This window comes from Erythranthe guttata, chromosome 10 (assembly GCF_056151865.1).
Source record: "Erythranthe guttata isolate IM_541 chromosome 10, IM_541, whole genome shotgun sequence".
In the NCBI taxonomy this organism is placed as follows: domain Eukaryota; kingdom Viridiplantae; phylum Streptophyta; class Magnoliopsida; order Lamiales; family Phrymaceae; genus Erythranthe; species Erythranthe guttata.
In genome coordinates, this window is record NC_142542.1 from 9,473,995 (window position 1) to 9,491,904 (window position 17,910).

Here is a 17,910-nt window from a genome sequence, read left to right on the forward strand (position 1 = left end):
TTTGGAGTCATTTTATATCCTTCCAATTTGGAGTGATTGCAAATCCATTCATTTCAAATAGTTTATATCCAGCTGCACCCAAAAGGGGATTATGTTTTGATATGTTATATTAATTCCCCTTATTACACTACACATTGCATGGTTCAAGAACTTCCATCTAAGTTTTTAATTATTTGTTGTTTTTCAATGTTTTTTAAATCAAAATTCACAAAGGATGAAATGTCATTTGCTGATTTCTTTGGGTTTCTCACCGGAGCTAAACTTCAGGGGCTATAGATCTAATTTCTAAACAGGGGGTAATTTGTACAGTTCGAGGTTAGAGTTGTAACTGTTATTTGCCCTTTCTTGTCTTGGTTGTATAACTGAAAACTACACTTCTTTCAGCACATGCAAAAACAAAGTCAACCACTCGAACCCTCAACTCCTACTCCTGCGCACCCTAACACTCAGAAGATACACATGCAAATATGTAAAGAAGGAAATTAACCTACCCTGAACCATCTGACCAGGTAAACTATCATGTTCTTATCAAGGAAAAAAAATAAGGGGTAAATTATCATGTGAAAGTGAAAGCAGACAGCATACCTCGTTCACCAATTCAAGCCTTTCAAGAACTGGGATTAACCGTCCACAAAGAGAATGCAATTCCTCTTTAGCATCAGACAGTGCTTTCAGAGAGTTACTGTAATCATATGCATATGAAGTGCAGAGAATCAGCGAAGCACAAATTTATATTTTAGCAACAAAGAGAAATATGCAGAAAGTTATACCTATCATTGAAATGGGCAAGGGTGATGTTCATCAAATTTTGTGCAAGTAGAAGCAATAGCATAATAAGTCGACTCCTATGTCCAACAATCTTGCACATGCCCACCATTGCCATATATCTCCTATAAAGTGAAAATAGAGACAAGAACAGTCGTATGAGTTTATGTTTAGCATGAGCAAAGTACAAACTGGCTGAACCTCTAGTCAACTAGCCAGTTGCTAAAACGGATTCCAGTTCAAATTAGTCCAAATAAAAACCAGAGCTTGAGCATTCTTGTAACAAAACCAAAATTTCACGATCTTTTTTTCATTTTAGGATAGGTATGTTTAGCAGACAATGAATGCTCAAAGAATGTTTCATCCCTAGCCTATAGTATCAAGAATTCTTCTCCAGCTTTTACGGTTAATAAGAAAACAACTTTAATACATACACGGCTTGAAACTTTTAAAGAACACCCAGAAAATGTCATGTGAGTGCTTCCTCAATCCTTATTGATCTGCACAACTAAGGTATTACACCACAATGCCCTCTTCCGTGCAATGAGATCTCACTGCACTTAACTGTCCAGCAAAGAACATACACATCCTGTGCTTTGTGCGTGTGTGTGTGCGTTTATTTTTAATTTTTTGAGTCTGAGATAAGCAGAGAGATAGTGAAATACCTTTTCTGTATATTTTCAGAGGATGAAGCATAACTGTGAGAGACATACATAGTGATGATTTCATCAACTTCCTGTCTTGATAACTCATTGATGTCTTTAATCTAGACCAGGAAAGTTTATAGAGTTTTTAGTATTGACTAAAGTTAAGCTTAGAATAAGTTTAACAAATGATATTACAAACCTTATTAAGCAGCAAGTATTTTTCCTCTGCAGCTCTATCAAGTACGGTAGCCAGGGAACCAAGGAAAAACACAAGCGAAGCCAGAGTGGGTTGCTGGGTTGCAGTAGAAGCATGGTCGAAGATCTATCAGATAACCCAGGGAATCAATTTTAAAATTCAAGTTATGCCGAATAAAAGTTGCATTACAAACCAGGTTATGGTTTTCATACCTGCAGCCTTAGAGACTTCTTTGTAACAAGAAAATAAAGATAGGAGCTCAAACTAAAGCAGAGGCGGGATATGCTCACATCAGCCTTCTGCTGAATCTGAAAATGCATGTTGAATAGAAGAATAAAGAGAGAGCATAAAACTGAGATCCCTTAGTTTGAATAACTGATAAAGCATGAACAAGACAGGACATTCGAGATTACCTCCGACCGGGCAGATCCTATTGAAGTGAAAACGTCTGGATCACGGGACCAAAGGGACCGCATCATCCCAAAGAGCCTTTGAACAAATCCATAATCATTACTTTCTTCATAAGGCCAAACCTTATTAGAATAGCAAAGTTGGGATCAGACAGAATATTATATAGAAAAGCAAAGCAGATTATAATAAACCAAACCGATTATAATAACCAGACATAAGTGTAGGAATGCCAAACAAAAATAATCATATAGACAGAAGAAAAATAATAGGTAAAACAATAGGGGTCTAGTCAACGATTTTTGGTCGGAAAAAGGAGTTTGACGGTGGCTGGAGGCAAAAATCTCAAATCTACATTTTTCCAACAATTGAGGTAGATAAAAACTACTAAACAGGCAGAAATTTATATCTTATTAATAAATATAAAGACCTAAACTTCTAGCACTTGTCAATAACACTTAGTTTTTTTAGTCAGAAATAACAACTACTCAACACGAACATACAACTGCTTAGTTTCATGTGAAGGAACAAGTCACTACAACTAAGAAAAGCTTAAATAATGCGTCAATTATCATAGCAACAATAACATCTGAAACAATAAATTTCAAAGAATACTACGTACGTGTCTTCATATATTTCAGAGAGTCACAATAGACCTTTCAGACAGTAATACAGGAAATTCCTATCAGCTTATGGGCGTAAGAACACGATTTAGTAATTTGCAGGATCCTCACCTTGGTAAGTATACCCACGACATGATTGACTAGTTCCATAGTCAATTCATCAGCATCTGAAATATCCTCTTGGAGGACTTGGTCAAACAGCAGCTGATGACCTTTGATAAATTCAACAATTTCACGGACAACTTTATTCTTCACCTATCAGAAACCAGCAATCAGAAAGACAAATACGACTAACTCATAGAAAACGGAGAAACAAAGGGGAGTAAATTTCATAGATTCAAATAACAAGGATAAACTCTAAAGGAAAAATATAAAACCAAATAACATGAAAAAGTAAAAGTTATATAGCCAAATGTATAGATGCGAAACTAGTTTCTGCATAGAACAATTTCCTGAAGAAAAATTGATATTGAAAATTCAAAAAACATGACCAGTCCTGGACAAACATGTGACAAGCTGCAAAAATCTGGAATATTATCCCATACTCCTAAATTCAGGGAAGAAAATAGATTTGGAATATCTAGGGTAAAAGAAATGGAAACCAACACTTCAGTACTTGCAAGTGAATAAATTAATAAAAGTAATGAAAAAATTTGATGCTCTGGTTTGATGCATAAAACAAATATGCAAACATGTAACATTGCAACCGATCATTTCCAATGCATTTTTTTTTCCTTCCAACACTCATTAAATTTCAAAGGAGAAGGTTCCGACAAAATGGACAGTGTTATAATTCCCTGATATTGTTCAATTTTCGGAGTAGCTTAAGTTAGAACAAACATCCAACTATACTGTTGAAGCTTCCAATTTTCTGAAGTGTTATAATATTCGTAGTGTCATGCATATTTCTTCCTTTCACATAGAAACATATCTTCGCAAGAAATGTTCAATCGCCTAGATTGAGCTATCTTAATATTTTCCTTGCTAATGAAAGAAAATTGCACTAATTGTCAAAGTAACACTATGTTCACGACAATCAATTTCTATAGAGAACACAGTTTTATGAAGACAGAAAGAAACAATTTGTTATGCTGCCAATTCAAGAGTTTAACAAGAGTCCAAAAGCAAAACAGCATCACCAGATGAAGTAGTTTAAGTTCTTATCTATGCAAAATTTCTAGGCAGAACATAGTATTTCGTCCTTCATTATAAATCGCTAGCTTGCTACTGCAATGTTCTAAGAAACAGTAAATAATTCAACAGGACGCATAATATCATAAAATCTAGACTGCAACTTCGCTAAAGCCCAAAGGAAATCTGTTAGGATTAACAAGAAAAACATAAATGTTTAGCATAAGTTGTTTATAAAACATTATTGGATTGTCTAACCTCAAATAACTCGGAAGTCTCGACCAGCGAAGTTAAGGAAAACAACAATCTCAGAATAGGAGCAACCACCATTTGCTGTTTATCAAGATCAGCGGAATTTTTCTCAACCCTAGTATCATGTCGTCGAAAACTTCCCTGATGCATGGTTAAATAATTTATTTAAGATCAGTTGGGTACGAGGAAGATACCGAAATACTCGTTAAAAGGACAATTAGATACTGGCTTACCTTCATAGGGAGATGAAGGGCTTTGCATGATGCAATATGATGCAGAGAACCCATAGAAAATAGAATTTGTGAACCCGACTTTCCATATTTGTGGCAAATCCGCAGCAGTAACGAAAATTCTGCTTCAAGAGTGCAGAGACGGTGCATAGAATCTAAAGAAAACCCACCATCCTGAATAATAGTAGGAACACAATAGCAGAAAAAAATAGTGAAGGAAAAGAATATACATTATATATAATGCACAGTACAATAGGGCCGAGAAGCAGCATAGATCAGACATGACTGCTTAATACAAACAAACTATTTATATCTCAATGTTTAAAACATGATGTGATGACATATTAAAAGGCGTTAGTGCTGGTGATGGTGTCACGATATCTATATTTATAATTTGTGAGCTGCAATATTCAGATAAAACAGAATTATCAAATATAAAAATCCAGGAAGTGCAAGAAAAAAAAGGTGTAAAGACGGTGCTCGGCAAACACCTCGTCTGTGTTGCTGCTTCCGGTCATTATTTTCTGGCGAGCAACACTGTTTCAGTCTGTTACTACTATTTCCAACGTTGTTGGTATTGGCTAGAGGCTTTAGCTTTTTTTTTCAATTTCATTGCCTATTTGGAAAATGATGCTAAAGAGTTGTCCACCACTAATTCTTTAAGCCCTCTTCTACACATCAGTCCTATAAAGCTTCATGAAACCAATCATCTTATTTTATTTTTTGATAACGGAGTAACCTGCACCCAACCATATGGGAAGTCTGCCCATGTGCTTTTGTAAAAATATGGGAATATTATTAAAAATATGGATATGGCATTCGTTTTTACTCTCCAACAAAAAGAATTATGTGTTTGGCATCTATGTTATTCCCAAAATGTCTAGACATGGCTCTTTACCTTTTCCTTCTATCCAATTCAAATAAACAAAAGAAAACTATACGCTGGTTTTAGTTTAGTGGTTTATGATTGAGTGCTAGCTTGCAAACCACACTAGGCATAAGCCATGTGTGAGAAGCTGAACATAGAAAGCGTTGGCAAGGGGATTCAAATTTGGGTCATCTGACTTTGCACTCTATTGCTCCACCAACTAGGTCACCCCCCATGTAGAACCAAACAACAATCTTGCTTGGTTAAACATCTATAGGCGTACACAGGGTTATGTTAAGGAAAAAAAGCTGAGATCTCTATTTCCGATTACAATAAATAGGAATCTGAAATTCTTTGGTTATGTCTTCGCTCATCAATGCCATTCAACCTCAGATTGCCCCAGACATATTTGTTGCACAATAAGAAATGGAGTGCTATGCTGCCATATCACATTTTCACAATTGAGATGACTATTCTAATGATTTTCTGTGCTAAGTTGACATGATAAGAACATCGATCAAGAAGAAACACAATTATTCGGTCAAATCTTCAAATAGTCACATAAAAACATTGAAAATTGGGGAAAATTTGGAAATTGTTGGAGGGGCTACAGCACATATGTTTTTTGGACGAAAATAATACCATGCATAATGTTGAGGACGCCAAAATGTTAAACTTGTGAATTAGAAAACCTGGTAACTAGCAATATACAGTTTCATAAAAAGGAATTCAAAAATCTGGCGTAAGGTTCCATTGAGGAATTCAATATATAAGATCAATACAGAACATATCATTCAGCCTGAAAAACAGAAATTGAAGTATACCTGCCTTTGTCTAATCTCAAAGTGAACAAAACCAGACTCAGTACAATTAAACATTTATTATCTAAGATCAATGCTTCGGGGAACAGGTGAATCGATGCATCAGCTATTAATAGCAGCGACATTCTATAAGCTGATAAACAGAATATCATCTGTTGTTCGATGTTTTTATTTTAAATCTTGCCAATAGAAATATCCACACATTTTTAACAGCTAAGTCAAAACATCAGTCTGACCTAAAAATAGCAAGAATACTATAACAAAAATACCCAGACATTTTCAGAATTTCACAAGGTTAGGGTCCTGTACCTGGTACGAAAAATTGCTCATGTTCAAGAAGCAGCTCCTCAAGAAACCTCTACTCTGAAGTTGACTCAAGAAAAACTTCTCATGATCTACACAAATCAATGCATCTATGACATATAGTGACATAGTTTTCACAGATTCACTGCCCTGAGTAGCATCTTTTATGACCTAAATATAAAACAGGAAATAATGAGATACAAAGCAGAGAACAAGAGAAAAAGTTTCAATCGTGAAACAGAATCTTGTGCAAATATCAAAATATTTGGCTGATTATTGTTATATACTTGTTTCTAAATGGATGGAAAACCACGCCAAACTATCAGAAGAAACATAAAAATAAAGGAGCAATTTATAAGATTGAAAATTCTCTCTATGCTACTCGACCAATAAACAAAATATCTTGCATTCACTTTTTAGATCAGCAACTATGATATTAAATGGCTCTCAGCCACTTGGTTTATAAACGATTCGATACAGAACAAGAATCCGACTTTTAACTATTGCTCCAAAACTTGTGGCAACTGATATGGCGCCTACAGATATCCCTTGGAGCATAACCGAATCAACCATAACTTGCACATAATACCAAAACATATGATTTCATGATATGAATGTATTTCAGAACAAAAGATCAATTATTCCTATCAAATTACATGATCATTTAACAACCCCTAAACCCAGTAATGCCTCTGTCCAATACGTAATTGCGCGTCTTGAGACATAAAATTGTTCTTAACATAGACAGATGAAATTCAAGGCATTATGTCCTTTAACAATGACAAATCAAAACCTTTAGACCAATTTTGTTTGTGTACATATTAGTAAGCCAAGGCAAGAAACTGCTAAGCAAAAAAAAAAAAAAAGGAAAAAAGGATAAGCATTGGAAATAATGTTATTGTGAAGATTCTTCTGGAATCAGCTGTGCACACAAAATATACAACAGAAAAACATGACACCTATCTAATGGACCTAGCTAGTGTATCCCTTCTCATTTAACATTCCTTTATTGAGGTCATGCAAAGCATACTTTAACACCTTATGTAGCTTCTTTCCATGATGCAACTTATTTTGTCATCATTGTATCAAGCAACTACTTCATCAGTAAGTTTATAAAAAAAGTTTAAAAAAAAACAAAAAAAACAAAACAAAAAAAGCTAGAGACCATCAGGATCCATTTTGTTTCTGATTCAACTCAAAACTGTAATTATAGCAACTCACTTACAAGAATCTAGAGCTCACAGATACAAGAATCACATAATTTCTGATTTTAACCACGGGGCTCAAATATATGTTAGATAGAACATGTTGTAAACGGTCAATGAAGTAACTGGGATCTATAAAAAATGTGGGTACAAAGAAGAGATATGAAAGAAAATAAAACCGAGAGGCAGGAGAATAATTTCAAACCACCAACCAGGTTAAGAATTGGCTGCTCTTCCTTTCTTAGGATTGTGAAGTTTGCATGTGCCAATTCAGCCTGATCTTTATCCATCTACAAAAAGCGTGCTCGGGATTACAGGAATTGAAGAAGTGAGATTAGAGAAAAATTAAAGGTTAAGAATTGTTGAAACCTTTTCCAGATCCAAATCTCCATTGTCTTGCTCGTCAACTGACAAGAACTCTAGAATTGTCGTCCGAACATCTGAATCAAGCACGTGCCGACAGTACTGGAAATAGCTCAGAAGCAGAGCATATTGGCTGGATTAAACAATAACAGAAAGGTCAAATATGTCTTCCCTTTTTTAGCACATTGAAATAGAGGCAATGTTTCTTAGTCAAATGTCAATACCGCCTTCTCAATGTTTCTGAAGATTCACGTCTAAGAACTGCTAAAATGAGCTTGAACAAAATAGATTGGCAAGCCCCATTTGATAATTGTTTCGTCATAATAATGTGAAGACATGTAATTGTCTCAGAAGTTAAGTCACTTGGGAGTGCAAATCTTTCATCACGTAGTTTTGCCATGCAAGTGAGTCCAACCTTGAAAATTATCAGAAGTCCTTAATATTCATGAAAAATAGAAAATGAAGAAAATAAATAAAGCAGAATCCAGAATTGATCATTAAGTTACCAACCTGGGTCAAAATTTGTGCCATCCTTAGGGAACAGTCAGGAGAACCAGAAAAATTCAATGAGGCATCTAATAACCTGTTCACATGTGGCTCTGGGGTGAGTAAAGTGAAGTCTATGAATAGCATAGTACAAGAGACGAGCTTACTGAAATAGTATATCCGATCGGTTTTCAAGGGATGAAATCTTTTGAGAAGCAGAAATCTGTAGAAGGAAATAAGAATAATAGCATAAGCAAAACACTGAAAGAGGTTACAGGTAGATCACTGATTATAACAACTGACATATAAGTAACTTCTTAAAAGCAAAAATAACTCTTTTACCAACTTGTAATCATATTGTCGTCTTCATATGATGTTAATTATTGTAGAAGTTATGATTTTAAAATCAAATCAATTAAGAAATATATATATATATATATATATATATATATATATATATATATATATATATATATATATATATATGTGTGTGTGTGTGTGTGTGTGTGTGTGTGTGTGTGTGTGTGTGTGTGTGTGTGTGTGTGTGTGAATCAAGAACAGATATTTATGCATAGGTAAGAAAAGTAAAAAATGCAACAAACCACCCTCAAACCGCCACCCCAACAAAATCCTGGGATAAAGGGTAACTTGATTAAAGAACAAGAGATATGGAAGACATGCACAAGGCCACACCTCAACAATCTGGGACCAACTTGTCAGCATATGGAGCTGAGCAGCTTGTTCTTCAAGGTTCTTATTGTACTTCCAGCCCCATCTTAGTAATTGTTGGATTGCGTCTCTTATTGCATTCAACTCAATTTCACTCCCAAAAGAGTTCAGTTCAGAATTATTCAAATTCCACTTCTGTGGAAATTTTGATACTGATTAGTACAATTGACTTGTGCCCAACGGTATCACAAAATCAAGAATAAAGGAAACAAGAAGATGCAGAGAGAGAGAGGTGAAGACCAAAAGCACCTGCCAAAGTCTATCTCTAAAAGACACTAGGTCAATAAGACGATCCCCACGTTCTGAATGATAATAGACACTCTTTCCCATGGTTGTTGGACTAGTGAGTATATCCTCAGCCTGCAAAGAATATAGCATCGCATGATTGACAAAACAAACAAGATACTGATGTAAACAGTGTCTATCTTACCATAGACGAATACTTCAAATTAGAGACGAACTGAGAACACTTCAGTGTGGTATCAGGAGATTCAAACTGAACGATCTCAAGCAATTCTAGCACCTGGGATTGGAAATAAAAAGGCTACAGTTATCATTCCTCAACGCCAAGCACTAGAATAAAGTCACGGGAGCAAGGCTTCAATCGATAAAAATGGACAAGACTAATTGGTTAAGTAATGAAATGCCTTCAAAGTTTTAGTACTTATAAACAGGGACCTGCAAGAACCTACCACTTATTAGATGTGCAAAAGGTTGAATGAAATGTCTATTAATTGGTCTTGTTAAATGAAATGAGACACGATAGAAGATTTGTGCTGAATCATTTACAAAAAAATTGGGCCCATGCTTAGAAAACCATGAAATTCTGTAACGGTGCATTTGAATTGAAGGGTTTGAAATGAAACCAAATGGGAAGGGATTTGAAATCGCCCCACAATCGCGAAAAAACAAATTAAAATGAGAGTTATGGGTTTGAAATTTCATGATTCAATGCAAACAAGCTCAATTAATTTGCTATTGTAAATTTGAAATTCACCCACAAACCCTCGGATCCAAATGCACCCTAGGAGGGGAAAAAATCTATTTCCAAATTGAAATTGTTTATCTCATATGATTTTTTGGCAAGACACACATCATGTCGTCAATCATATAACAAATGGCTTAATTTGTTGTATTAGAAAAAGGGTGTTTCAAAAAGGAATAGTACTTCTCATATCGTCACAAAAGTAGTCCTCAAGTATAATATTGATATAACAAATGACATTTATTTTCTAATGAAGCTCATCGGGTGGGTATACTTCAATTCCTAACGGATAGTACGCAATATGTATAGCAAGTATTTGTTAACCATGCACGCAACAACATAGTGAATTTCGAATAATTTAGAGAGAAAAAAACCACTTAAACAGGTGAGGAAGAAATCGCTTCCAGATTCACAATTAGGCCATCGTGAGAGGACTATACCTTGCTCTTGCTGATTGAACCAGTTTCATTTTGAGTGATAAAGAGAGATGCATCATGATCAACACCATACTCGGTATTTCTTTGGCCAAACAACTCACTGAGAATATTTTGGCATGCTTCACGATGATTAGGATCAGCAATTTCTGCTGAATGTAATTCTACCGCTAACAGCTTCATCAACCAAGCTCTCTACAGCAGGCAATAAACATAGAATTTAGGGACAAGAAATTATTTCCCATAAGCAAAGGTTAGAATCATTTAAGAGCTTTGTATCTTTTCGAAATTAAATATCGAGAAAGTAAAATATGAAAGAGCATCCATACGCATGAACAAGCACACTATCACACTTGCATGCTCTGTGGAATATGCAAAAAGTTACAGAATGACTAAAAACAAAAACCTGATGCAGCGAGCTGATACGAAGTGCCTGACTGCAAGTCCTTTTAGGAAGGGGCGCGATACCAACTGAATTAAGGTGCTGAATTGTATGACATTATTGTAGACAATAGAACATTAGCACAAGGCTGGTCATTGATTAGAAATAAAACTATCAAACATTACATGGCAGAAGATTAAGACCTTGACAAAGAAATGGTACTTCTTGGTAGACAACAAATCCATAATAGGAGCAGATGTCAGTGGATCCACGCATAATTCATAAAGGAGCTGCAATAAATACTTAATTTTAACTAACAAATATACAATGAGATGACACCAATACACCACTTCAGTAAATCATAAACAAGAAACAGAAACATTGTTTTGAAGCTTGCAAACCTGAAAACCAAATTCGTGAAGCAATGCATTGACGTCAGGCTTCAAAAGCTTATCCAAAATATCAAGAATGACCTTCAAACAACTGCAATTGACAAAAAAAAAAAAAGATGCATGTGATATGTTTACTAGTAACACACGAAATTCAGATGAATCTCCAAGAACTTGCAGTAGAAAAATTCTTAATAAATGGTACAAATAACAACCTGTAGTGAAATTTTGGCTGAAGCAATGTCCTTTCAACAGGGCTATCAACATCAAATTTTAGCAAAAGATGAGTGATATTTGGGGCTGGTCTATTGATATTATCGATAAGCAGCTGCATTTGGAAATGTTACGACTATTGTAATTTCATAAATAGATCATAAATGCATTAAATATAGAATTAACAGTGAAGCAACTTCAGCCAACCATGCAAGTTTAAGGGCAATATTAAAGAATATTAGGTATTTCTATGTGCTATAAACATAACTGACAAAAAAATATAGTACTCTTGACTTAGGGATGAGATCCGAGTGAATACCCGTGAAAAGTGGCAATATCAGAACGACTACAATTTAATTTCGAAATGAACCAACAGGACCTTAATTTTAGGTCTAAATTCTTCGACGCGAAAAAGTACTAATCCTTTTCTATCCTATCTAAATTCAATTTGAATCTGATTTATTTATTTGAATTCAGAAAATTAGGAGTATCTCATACAAAAAAACCATACTAGAACAATTTAAAATTTTAAGTGAATACCAACATAATTTCAACCAAAATTCGGATAGCCACGAGTCACTATTTATAATAGGCCACATACAAATTGGTTTTAAATACAAATTGGTAAATATCAATCACTAAATCATATTCCAAGTTTACAAATTAAAAAAAAAAATTGTGTGACTAAAAGAAATAAAAAAATATCTTAAAAGAAAAATATATATATATTCTTGTTTATTATTTAACATATTACCTACAATATACTTCCTACCTAAAAATGTAACATCAAAATAAAACATGATAAGAATAATTTTGTTGCTACTTCCATATGCCATCCATGTTTTTCATTTTTAGTATGTTTTTATATTTCAAGCCCTTTGTCACATTTTCCAGCTTCAAACTCATGAGTCATTAAACTATCAATTAACAATAATAATAAGAATAATAAGAACAATAATAATAATAATAAATAATTAAATAAATAATTTTAAAATTCTAGAGAAGTTGTTCGGTGGGTTAAGACTGAGAACTCTCTCTTTAAGTTCTCAAGCTTACCAAAAAAAATTAGAGGCCGAATTTTAGAATAAGAGCTATAATATGTTTCAAATTGAAACTATTTTCATGGAATATTGAAATAATAGCCCTATTTCATAGGTCTTGTCATATGGTATCCTAAAAAACAAGTTATGTAGATATATGAATATGGGTTCCAAGTGCCCAAACATCTACATTATGCTTGCCTATTTCAATTTCATTCCACACTCGGACGCTCATCTCACCTCTCTCTTACTCGTACTTCAACTCCCTGATCTCTCAAGTCCCTCTTGTTTGTGGCTCTTCCAACTACACTACCTACATCCATATTTTTCCCTCATCTCCCTCTCTCCTCCAGACTCCCTCAACTCTGGAGCACAGACTCAGTCAGTCTTACCTCCTGAGCTCTGGCAGATCTTGCACATGTGCCTCTCTATCTTTATCTCTCTCAAACTTTGTTGCCATATCTGAACTCTGTTTACTGAGTTGGAAACTGGAAAAATACATTTCAGTCCAAGATGTTTTTTTGTACTAAATAAACTGAAAGTCTATTTCTTAACATAATCCTGGCAGTGTTTTTAAACTTGTCAATGTCTTCAGTTAAAACTCACGAGTTACGAAAGTAAGAATACTAATATTTTGAACAAGCTTCGCAAGCAGCACATTCAGAATTGAGAAAATCGGATAAGAGAATAAATCAATAAAAAAAAAAACATTACCGGTAAAACTGATCAGAGACCCAAAAGCTCTTTTCTATGTATACAAACCAATTCGGATTAAAGTATCCTAACCACTAAAAAACTGCCTTGCATACACCTCCAAACTGACATTCTTTAGATTACTAGTGAAGTGCATTCTACTTAGGTCACATGATAATGATTAAACTAATTATTCAGCACATTAATTTTTTTGGAGAGCATTATTATACTGTTTGTGCCCAGATTTATCCTGCAATCGTTTTTAGAGAATATTGATTGAACCCACAACTTGAGAAATTAACAAACTATAACTTGGGACATCCACAATTGATGCAAAGAAAAGATTTGGCAGAAATAAAAGCTTACTTGCATAATCAGAACACCAGGATCTACACTGCTGTCTTCAATAATTTGACACTCTTCAGATCGTAGCTCCAAGCAGGCAGCGTAATCTTCAATCAAACCAATAGCAGAATTTGATTTCAATAGCAACTGTGAAAGCCCAACCATCCGGGAACTGCATGCAATAATACAATTGTTATTCACCATAAAGCATTATCAACGAATATAACCATATGTGAGGATAAGGAGAGAGAAAATGGGAAGGTTGCCTCAAAATACTCAATATTTTGACGGAACACAGCTGAATCTGCGGCTGAAAATCATATCTGACATATTCCAGCAAAACTACAATCTGATTATGATCTTGAGAGAGTACGACATCCAAAGGCTGCATTGAAATAATAAATTAGGGGAATTGCTGTTCAAGATCCTACTTCAGGGATGAATGATGTATCAGCATGAACACAGATATACATGGTAACATAAGCATTACTTTAAAATTGTAAAAGATAAACTGATAAACTGAAAGAACAATGAAAAGTGCATTATCTGTTCTACAGACACACAGATAAGTGTTATATTTTATCCTAAGGTAATCAACTGTAAGCTAACGAGAGAGTTTCAGATATCATTGATGGCAAAACTCCATGTCTGGATTGCAATTTATTCACTCTATGAGTAACAAGTGACAAATTATAATTATCCGATATCCATAGCTTTTCATCCAAGATTCATCTCCCGAAGGAGGAGGTGTAGGTGCGGGGACTCAACTATATGGACAATGATAACAGGGACGACCATCATATAAAATTGAACTTTTCAGTAAAGTATTGTAGCTGAAGTTTAAATTATTAGAAATACGAGACTGAAATGAGGCGCTCATACATTCTATTAGAACTATTACACGTATTAGTGTTATTTAAATCTTCAAATGAGATGTAAACTGAATTTGAGATTATACTTATATTTCTCGATATGCTCTAATTACTAGTTCATTCTGTTGTTCAGGAAATCCATAATTAATTTAAAATCCTAAATCAACTTTATCCAAAGCAACTTCTTTACAGAAACAACAGCTATTAGACATATTACAGAGGATTTTTTCACAAACTGAAAGCACATGCTCGCCTCACAAATCACCATTTGAAATCTGAGGAAAATTGAACTACTGAAGATAATTTTACTGACAAGAGTTTGGCGCAAATACCTGATACAGAGGGCGCCAGAAATCAGAAACAATCGAATCTTTCTCCATAACAAGAATGATGATTTCCAAAGAAAGCAGAACAGCATTTTCAAGCAGTTGCCCATAAATTTGATTCGTACGTTCGGTGATTAGAAAATTAACTCCTTGCAAAATAATACCCATTAAATTTCGAAACAGGGTTTTCCCACTCATAAAATCCTGCACAGCAACAAATGTTTACCTCATAAGAATTTGTTTCATAACAGAACTACTTAAGTATCGGAAAATATCACTGAGACAGAAAAGTAGTTAGGTGATGCACCAAATTGAAAAAGATATGCAGACTATTGTAATTGAAATACAACAGAGAAGCAAACTGCATGACTGTCTATAGCAGTTCAGAAAAGATGGAAGAAAACTAGGATTGAAAACACAATTGAAATTTAGAGAAGCTTTAGAGCATGGAGCACAGCTTGGTAAAAATGCCAAGGGCTCATGGTGGAATGTAATAATATATCAAATAGATAAATTGCTTAGTTACGGCTGCAGTTTCCTGGGAAGCACATTATAGTTCTACTGTTTAACCTCTCTTTCCATACTTGTAGAAGAGGGCTATGTTTTATTGCAGGAATTTTCACATTCTTCAATTTAAGATACTCCAGCTGACAGGTATATACTTACATGGCATGTCAGGGTAATCTCGTGTTTAGTAAAGTAATCTAATCTCAACGAAATTCATAACTGTTCAATATTTTCTTTCTTTAGATGGCTGAATTTCTAAGGAGCTCAGAGGTTCCAGCTACGCTTTCTTAAATGAACAAACAACTAAGTTAAGCCCCAAAATTAGTGAAAAATAAGGATACACCTATACATGAAAATGTGACTCACAGACAAAGAAAAATTGTTAAACTGCTCAAACAGACAAAACTACAATCTAGTTTTGTGTAGCGACACCCCTTGCAACACTCGTTTCCTTTTTATCCTGGAAATGAAAATTGTAACAACTATTTTTTATATTGCAAGCTCTTTGAACCAGTACTATTCCTAACTATCTGGATAGCTACGCAGTGGAGTTTAAAGGCTTCTTGCTTTTAATTGCAGGCACTCTCTTCTCATAGAAGATCATCAGGGGTGCACAAAGAACTAAAGGCCATCTAGAGGAAATCATGACACGGCCTAAGGCTCCACAAGGTCTCAACCGTTCATTCCAGATGGAAGGAAGCTCGAAAAGTTATTTTTACTGGATATTGTATATCCTGAAGTAAAACAAAAGATGTTCATGATCTTTCCTTATGGTAAATATGTAAAGTGACATGGATATGGTTGTTTTAAACTTACTGGAAGTATTCTGTAGATCCTTGTTCACTAGAACAAAGAACATAATTTGGTAAGAACACGAAAGGAAAGATTTTAAACAAATGTCCATATTTTCCTTGAATATGGCATTTCTGATCCGGCTAGTGCCAGAACTTTCAATAACAAATATTTTCTTCAGCACTATTTGAGAACATTCTTGTTTGGGGGGGTGCACAGCATGCTGATGTATAATATGATAGCACAGCAATTCCTTTGAGCAAGTAATTTCAACTACATCTGCTTGTCTTCCCATGTTCTGCTTCATCTACTATTTATTTTAATATTAAACTTCGTTACAGAGTAACGCGTTTCATCCAAAATGTATGCTTATATAAACATAATGCTGATTCGAGCAAAGCCACCTTGAGGCTTGAGTACGCTTTCCTCAAATCCAACTTTGATTTAATCTTAAGTTCACACATTTGAGACATGATAGGGAGTAAAATTACTAAAATGAGGATGTATATTTAAATCACTGTGATTTGTTTTCATGGTTGACAAATAATTAATGTTTAGACAATTCCATCAATGAAGAGGCACCCTGATTGGTAATATAGAGTGACAACCGAGAAATCTAAGAACAGTAGAAGACCGAAAGTTTAATTCCTCTTCCTTTGACATAGAGCTAGAACTATAAAAACACGACTCCTAATAAAAGAAGCGACGTAGAAGATTTACCGCCCAAACAATCACATGTCAAAAATGGAAAAAGAGATAAAACTTCATAATAGGATCGAAACGTCATCAAAGTAATAATAATAGTAAAAAAAAAAAAGGTGTATGAACAAGAATCTGAGGTCAATACCTTCATAACTTCTATAACAGGAAGCTGCATATGATGAATCGGAGAAGACTGTCCCAAGATTGTAATTTGAGATTGATTGGTAACAGCATCAATATCTTCTTCTCCAACATCATACTTGCTCAACATCCTTAACATGATAATAATTGCACATTGACGCAAAAGTAACAAATTAAATTTAGAACTTCAGTTCAGAATGCTAAATACCAATGACAATGAAAAATAAAATATATCCCAAAAAAGAGTAAGATCTCACGACGAGAATCTAAGGAATACTTAATTCTGGAATGATAAACACTACTCACATCTGAAAATGCTTAAGACAAGCTACAACTAGTTGCCATTTCTCACAAGGATCTGCATAGGCTCTCTGGGGGAATGGACCAAATACATGATCATATACAAATCTGAAGATGCCAATAAATCTGCCAAACAGATGAAGTTGTCAGAGGAAAATTTTCACCATAAGGAATGATAACATAATAGAATTTCATTAGTCAATACCTACGTCCTCTGTCGCTGGCATCCCTTTCCTCAGCAATAAGGGTATTTAATAGATTGATAAATGATATGGTTGAGGGGTATTTCTCCCTCCGTGCTTCAATCTCATTTAACTCAAATCTCATATCATAAACCTGTTATACAAGAGCATAAAAATATAATTCATCAATATGAAGAAGCACTGAGATTCATCTACAGTTAAAAACATAAAATAAACACCTTCAGACTATTAGATATTAATCATTTGAGTAATATGTAGTCAAAATAGAACAGAAATATAGAAACTAAGCACTCTTCCCCAACTGAAACAACCGGTTTCTTATCAGCAAAGTAGAAGGCAGAACAGCTTAAGGCTGTCACACTAATTTTCCTGCTTTCAGATATCCACGAAGAATACCAGAGGCTGAAGATTCCAAATAAGGAAAGCCGTGTAATTATGAATGAAGGAACTGAATCAGAAAACCACAGCCAATCGGTATCAGTTGAGTACCACACTTCAATGGACACAAATGCACGAAATAAATGATTCAAGTATGAAACTAATTTTGCATTACGGAGGA

General features: G+C 34.6%; 1 protein-coding gene across 1 annotated transcript in view; it reads right to left on the minus strand.

The window, feature by feature from the left end:
• EMB3142 (nuclear pore complex protein (DUF3414)) overlaps positions 1–17,910 on the minus strand; it is a 30,671-nt gene that overhangs the window by 969 nt on the left and 11,792 nt on the right. Inside the window, exons 16-44 of the mRNA XM_012990985.2 lie at positions 17,354–17,484; positions 17,155–17,274; positions 16,853–16,979; positions 14,713–14,910; positions 13,775–13,893; positions 13,530–13,680; positions 11,433–11,545; positions 11,230–11,311; positions 11,032–11,118; positions 10,853–10,930; positions 10,453–10,641; positions 9,458–9,550; positions 9,277–9,387; positions 8,992–9,162; positions 8,466–8,521; positions 8,323–8,395; positions 8,037–8,227; positions 7,819–7,945; positions 7,662–7,739; positions 6,251–6,415; positions 4,256–4,426; positions 4,029–4,163; positions 2,751–2,894; positions 2,022–2,141; positions 1,821–1,916; positions 1,612–1,734; positions 1,431–1,531; positions 771–890; positions 586–682 (exon numbers count right to left, since the gene is read on the minus strand). Of these exons, the coding sequence (XP_012846439.2) occupies positions 586–682; positions 771–890; positions 1,431–1,531; positions 1,612–1,734; positions 1,821–1,916; positions 2,022–2,141; positions 2,751–2,894; positions 4,029–4,163; positions 4,256–4,426; positions 6,251–6,415; positions 7,662–7,739; positions 7,819–7,945; positions 8,037–8,227; positions 8,323–8,395; positions 8,466–8,521; positions 8,992–9,162; positions 9,277–9,387; positions 9,458–9,550; positions 10,453–10,641; positions 10,853–10,930; positions 11,032–11,118; positions 11,230–11,311; positions 11,433–11,545; positions 13,530–13,680; positions 13,775–13,893; positions 14,713–14,910; positions 16,853–16,979; positions 17,155–17,274; positions 17,354–17,484 (3,567 nt within the window). The remainder of the gene's footprint in view (positions 1–585; positions 683–770; positions 891–1,430; positions 1,532–1,611; positions 1,735–1,820; positions 1,917–2,021; positions 2,142–2,750; positions 2,895–4,028; positions 4,164–4,255; positions 4,427–6,250; positions 6,416–7,661; positions 7,740–7,818; positions 7,946–8,036; positions 8,228–8,322; positions 8,396–8,465; positions 8,522–8,991; positions 9,163–9,276; positions 9,388–9,457; positions 9,551–10,452; positions 10,642–10,852; positions 10,931–11,031; positions 11,119–11,229; positions 11,312–11,432; positions 11,546–13,529; positions 13,681–13,774; positions 13,894–14,712; positions 14,911–16,852; positions 16,980–17,154; positions 17,275–17,353; positions 17,485–17,910) is intronic.